This window comes from Opisthocomus hoazin, unplaced genomic scaffold, assembly GCF_030867145.1.
Source record: "Opisthocomus hoazin isolate bOpiHoa1 unplaced genomic scaffold, bOpiHoa1.hap1 HAP1_SCAFFOLD_226, whole genome shotgun sequence".
Classification (NCBI taxonomy): domain Eukaryota; kingdom Metazoa; phylum Chordata; class Aves; order Opisthocomiformes; family Opisthocomidae; genus Opisthocomus; species Opisthocomus hoazin.
Genome location: NW_027449001.1, coordinates 23555 through 29554, shown reverse-complemented (window position 1 = coordinate 29554; position 6000 = coordinate 23555). Strand labels below are relative to the sequence as shown.

At 64.8% G+C, this 6000-nt stretch overlaps 1 protein-coding gene across 1 annotated transcript in view; it reads right to left on the bottom strand.

Annotated features, from left to right (window-relative positions):
* Positions 1-298: 298 nt before the first annotated feature.
* LOC142360133 (ubiquitin-like modifier-activating enzyme 1) overlaps positions 299-6000 on the bottom strand; it is a gene marked incomplete at its 5' end in the record, with an annotated part of 28348 nt that continues 22646 nt past the window's right edge. Inside the window, 5 exon segments of the mRNA XM_075412375.1 lie at positions 299-670; positions 2215-2315; positions 2775-2876; positions 4272-4403; positions 4405-4464. Of these exon segments, the coding sequence (XP_075268490.1) occupies positions 535-670; positions 2215-2315; positions 2775-2876; positions 4272-4403; positions 4405-4464 (531 nt within the window).

The window sequence follows — 6000 nt, the reverse complement described above, 5'->3', positions numbered from 1 at the left end:
CCTGCAGGCCCGCCCCCCAACCCACCTGTCACGTCTAGCCCCGCCCACAGCCTGCAGGCCCCACCCCCAGCCCCTCTGTCATGTCTGGCCCCGCCCACAACCTGCAGGCCCCACCCCCAGGCCGTCTGTCATGTCTGGCCCCGCCTCCAGCCTGCAGGCCCCGCCCCCAGCCCATCTGTCACGTCTGGCCCCGCCCACAGCCGCTTGGCCCCGCCCCCGCCCCTCCCCACAGAGCCCCATGTGCCCACCCCGCCCCCCGACTCCGCCCCCCCCAGCGGCGCGTGGGACTCCGCCCACCTTCTGCCAACATCTAGATTTATTGGGCGGGGCCCCCCGCCCCTCCCCCCCAAGCCCCGCCCTCCCCCCCTCGGGGGCGGGGCCACGACACAACAACAACGAGAGGAACCGTGTTGGGGGCGGGGGAGGGGAGACAACACAGGGCGGGGCTCGCCGGGGGGCGTGCCCGGGCGGGGGGGGTGTGGCCAGGCAGGGAGGGGCGTGCCCGGGCGGGGCCCCGCCCCCCGGGGGGCGGGGCTAGCGGATGGCGTAGCGGACGTAGGGGACCTCGATGTCGGCGTCGGTGTCGTCGTTGCAGCAGAGCTCGAAGACGAGGGCCTTGACGTGGCGGCCCAGCTTCTTCTTGGAGACGCGCGCCACGATCTCCGTCATCCTGGGGACACCAGGGGACATCAGCCCGGGGGCACCGCCCGCGGGGGCCTCGCCCACCCCGCTGTCACCCGGCGGGCGCGGTGGCCACCCATGGTGACCCCAACTACGGTGACCATCACCCTATGGGGATGGGGACGTGGCTATGGGGTGGCATCAGCCCATGGTGACCATCCATGGTGGCCTCAGCCATGGTGACCTTCACCCTATGGGGATGGGGACGTTGGGTGGCATCATGGTGACCACCCATGGTGGCCTCAGCCACGGTGACCTTCACCCTATGGGGATGGGGACGTTGGGTGGCATCATGGTGACCACCCATGGTGGCCTCAGCCATGGTGACCTTCACCCTATGGGGATGGGGACGTTGGGTGGCATCATGGTGACCACCCATGGTGGCTTCAACCATGGTGACCATCACCCTATGGGGATGAGGACACAAGGTGGCATCATGGTGACCATCCGTGGTGGCCTCAGCCATGGTGACCTTCACCCTATGGGGATGGGGACGTTGGGTGGCATCATGGTGACCACCCATGGTGGCTTCAACCATGGTGACCATCACCCTATGGGGATGGGGACGTTGGGTGGCGGCATGGTGACCACCCATGGTGGCTTCAACCATGGTGACCATCACCGTATGGGGATGAGGACACGAGGTGGCATCATGGTGACCATCCGTGGTGGCTTCAGCCATGGACGTTGTCACCCTATGGGGATGGGGACATTGGGTGGCATCACGGTGACCACCTATGGTGGCTTCAACCATGGTGACCATCACCGTATGGGGATGAGGACCCGAGGTGGCATCATGGTGACCACCCATGGTGGCTTCAACCATGGTGACCATCACCCTATGCGGATGAGGACACGAGGTGGCATCATGGTGACCATCCGTGGTGGCTTCAGCCATGGACGTTGTCACCCTACGGGGATGGGGACATTGGGTGGCATCACGGTGACCACCTATGGTGGCTTCAACCATGGTGACTGTCACCCTGTGGGGCCAGGGACACAAGGTGGCATCATGGTAACCATCCCTGGTGGCTTCAACCATGGACATTGTCACCCTATGGGGATGGGGATGTGGAGTGGCATCATGGTGACCACCCATGGTGGCTTCAACCATGGTGACCATCACCCTATGGGGATGAGGACGTTGGGTGGCATCATGGTGGCCATCCATGGTGGTCTCAGCCATGGGGATTGTCACCCTACCGGGACGTGCCTATAGGGTGGCATCATGGTGACCATCCATGGTGGCTTCAACCATGGAGACTGTCACCCTATGGGGCCAGGGATGTGGCCATGGGGTGACATCAACCCATGGTGACCACCCATGGTGGCCTCAACCCCAGAGACTGTCACCCTAGGGTGATGGGGACGCTGGGTGGCATCATGGTGACCACCCATGGTGGCCTCAACCATGGTGACCATCACCCTACAGGGATGGGGACACGGCCAACACCCACCCCCCAGGACCCCACCCATGGGATGTGCCTCCCACCCCGCACCCATGGGTGTGCCCCTCCCCCCCCGGGTCCCTACGGTTGGTCGTGGCGCTCCCGCAGCTTGGCGGCCGGCATGAAGAAGGAGTAGAGCATGGAGACGCCCTGCGACAGCATCGTGATCTCCAGCCGGTGCTCCTTCTGGGGGGGGGAGGGGACAGGGTGGGGACGTTGGGTGGGGCACAGGGCACCCAAGGGTGCCCCACCGCCACCCACAGTGTCCCACGGCTTTGGGGGCACCGGCCACCGTGGTGGCCACATCTCCCCCAGCTTCCCTCTGGGGTGTCGCCTCTGAGTTGGAGTCCTCTTGGGGGGACACGGGGACGTTGGGTGGGACACTGAGACCTCGTGTGGGGCACAGAGCACCCAAGGGTGCCCCACGGCGACCCACGGCGACCCACAGCTTTGGGGGCACCAGCCACCGTGGTGGCCACATCTCCCCCAGCTTCCCTCTGGGATGTCCCCTCTGAGTTGGGGTCCTTTTGGGGGCACACGGGGATGTCGTGTGGGGCCCACGTGCCCCCCAGCCCCGCCCCATTCCACCCCCTGGACCCCGCCCCCCTCCCAGTCCCCCCCAGTCCCTCCCAGTGCTCCCAGTACCTTGAAGTAGGCAAGGAACTGGCGCAAGGTCATCTCCTGCCCGTCAGGCTGCAGGCCCTGCACCTCGAACCGGTCCCACAGCGTCCACTCCACCTCGTAGTACTGGGGAAGGGGGGCAGACCCACGGCGGGGGGCTTGGACCCACGGCGGTGGGGTGGGACCCACGGAGACGCAGCCACGGTTGGGCGCAAGGACTCGGGTGGGGCGCGATTGGGGGTCAGAAGGACCATGGGGTGACTTGGGGCATCTATAGGGTGCCCCACTGCGCTATGGGGCTGGGCTCTATGGGTCAGCGAGCCGTGGGGCAGCCCCCCAAGACCCCATCCCACCTCCAAAACCCAACGCCAACCCAACCCCAACCCCTTCAAGAACCACCCAGCACCATATGTGCCCATAGAACATCTACAGGGTGCCCCACCATGCTATGGAGCTGGGCTCTATGGGGCAGGGAGCCGTGGGGCAGCCCCCCAACCCCCCCAAGACCCCATCTCACATCCAAAACCCAACGCCAACCCACCCACAACCCAACGCCAACCCAACCTCAACCCCTTTGAGGCCCACCAAGGTCCACAGGCCCCCCTGTGACCTCTATAGGCACCACAGGGTTGCTATGGGGCTGGGTTCTATGGGTCAGCGAGCCGTGGGGCAGCCCCCCAACCCCCCAAGACCCCATCCCACCTCCAAAACCCAACGCCAACCCAACCCCAACCCCTTTGAGGCCCACCAAGGTCCACAGGCCCACAGTGACCTCTATAGGCACCACGGGGTTGCTATGGGGCTGGGTTCTATGGGTCAGCGAGCCGTGGGGCAGCCCCCCAACCCCCCCAAGACTCCATCCCACCTCCAAAACCCAACGCCAACCCAACCCCAACCCAACCCCAACCCCTTTGAGGCCCACCAAGGTCCACAGGCCCACAGTGACCTCTATAGGCACCACGGGGTTGCTATGGGGCTGGGTTCTATGGGTCAGCGAGCCGTGGGGCAGCCCCCCAACCCCCCCAAGACCCCATCCCACCTCCAAAACCCAACGCCAACCCAACCCAACCCCAACCCCTTTGAGGCCCACCAAGGTCCACAGGCCCCCCCGTGACCTCTATAGGCACCACGGGGTTGCTATGGGGCTGGGTTCTATGGGTCAGCGAGCCGTGGGGCAGCCCCCCAACCCCCCCAAGACCCCATCCCACCTCCAAAACCCAACCCCAACCCAACCCCAACCCTTTGAGGCCCACCAAGGTCCACAGCCCCCCCGTGACCTCTATAAGCACCACGGGGTTGCTATGGGGCTGGGTTCTATGGGGCAGGGAGCCGTGGGGCAGCCCCCCAACCCCCCCAAGACCCCATCCCACCTCCAAAACCCAACGCCAACCCACCCACAACCCAACGCCAACCCAACCACAACCCCTTTGAGGCCCACCCAGCTCCACAGGCCACCCCTCCGGGCCACCCCAAGGCGCCGTGGGGCAGCTATGGGGCAGCCCAACCCCCCCCCCCCCCAACCTTGTTGCGGGGGCAGGCGAGGGGCTCGGAGAAGCCGACGAAGGGCAGGGCCAGGTTGAGGAAGGCGTTCTTGTAGGAGGCCAGGCGGCGGTGGCCCTGGGCCAGCTTGTAGAGCTCCAGGCAGGCCAGGCCCCACCACGGCCGCCGTGGTGGTGGCGATGGCCGGGATGATCTTCCCCGCGATCAGCTTGCTCTGCCCCACGGGGAGGGACCTCCAGTGAGGGGGCGGGGCCACCGCGGGGCCCTCCCCCTCCCCCAAACCCCGCCCCCCCGGCCGAGGGGCTCGGGGCGGGTGGGTGGGTGGGGAGTGGGGGGGGTCGGGGGGGCTGGAGGGGCGCTATAGGTGCCCAGAGCCCCACAGGTCCCCAGAGCCCCATATGTCCCCAGACCCCCATATGTCCCCAGAGCCCTATAGGTCCCCAGACCCCCATATGTCCCCAGACCCCCATATGTCCCCAGAGCCCTATAGGTCCCCAGACCCCTATAGGTGCCCAGACCCCTATAGGTCCCCAGAGCCCCATAGGCCCCCACAGCCCCACAGGTCCCCAGACCCCTATAGGTCCCCAGACCCCTATAGGTGCCCAGACCCCCATATGTCCCCAGAGCCCTATAGGTCCCCAGAGTCCCATATGTCCCCAGACCCCCATATGTCCCCAGACCCCTATAGGTGCCCAGACCCCCATATGTCCCCAGAGCCCTATAGGTCCCCAGAGTCCCATATGTCCCCAGACCCCATATGTCCCCAGACCCCTATAGGTGCCCAGACCCCTATAGGTGCCCAGAGCCCCATATGTCCCCAGACCCCCATATGTCCCCAGAGCCCCACAGGTCCCCAGACCCCTATAGGTCCCCAGAGCCCCACAGGTCCCCAGACCCCTATAGGTCCCTGCACCTCTATATGTCCCCAGAGCCCCATATGCTCCCCGACCCCCATAGGTCCCTACAGCCCTATAGGTCCCCAGACCCCTATATGTTTCTATAGCCCTATAGGCGCCCCACAGCTCTATAGATCCCTATAGGCCCCATATGTACCCGGACCCCCATATGTCTTCAGAGCCCTATAGGTCCCTGCACCTCTATATGTCCCCTGACCTCTATATGTTCCTACAGCCCTATAGGGCCCCAGAGCCCCATATGTTCCCAAACCCCCATATGTCCCCAGACCCCCATAGGTCCCCAGACCCCCATAGGTCCCCAGAGCCCTATATGTCCCCAGGACCCTGTAAGTCCCTACAGCCCTATATGTCCTCAGACCCCTATAGGTTCCTACAGCCCTATAGGTGCCCCACAGCTCTATAGGTCCCTACAAGCCCCATATATTCCCGGACCCCCGTATGTCCCCAGAGCCCTATAGGTCCCTGCACCCCTATAGGTCCCAGACCCCCATAGGTCCCCAGAGCCCTACAGATCCCTACAGCTCTATATGTCCCTATAGGCCCTATATGTGCCCCACAGCCCTATAGGTGCCCCACAGCCCCATATGTCCCCAGACCCCCATATGTCCCTGCACCTCTGTGTCCCCAGAGCCCTATAGATCCCTACAGCCCTATAGGTCCCCACAGGCCCCATATGTGCCCTATAGGTGCTACAGGTACCCTATAGACCCCATACATGCCCTATAGACCCTATATGTACTCTACACTGCCCTATAGAACCTACAGGACCCCCCCCAGCACCCATAGGACCCCCCCAGGACCCCCTATAGCACCCCTAGGAACCCCCCAACACC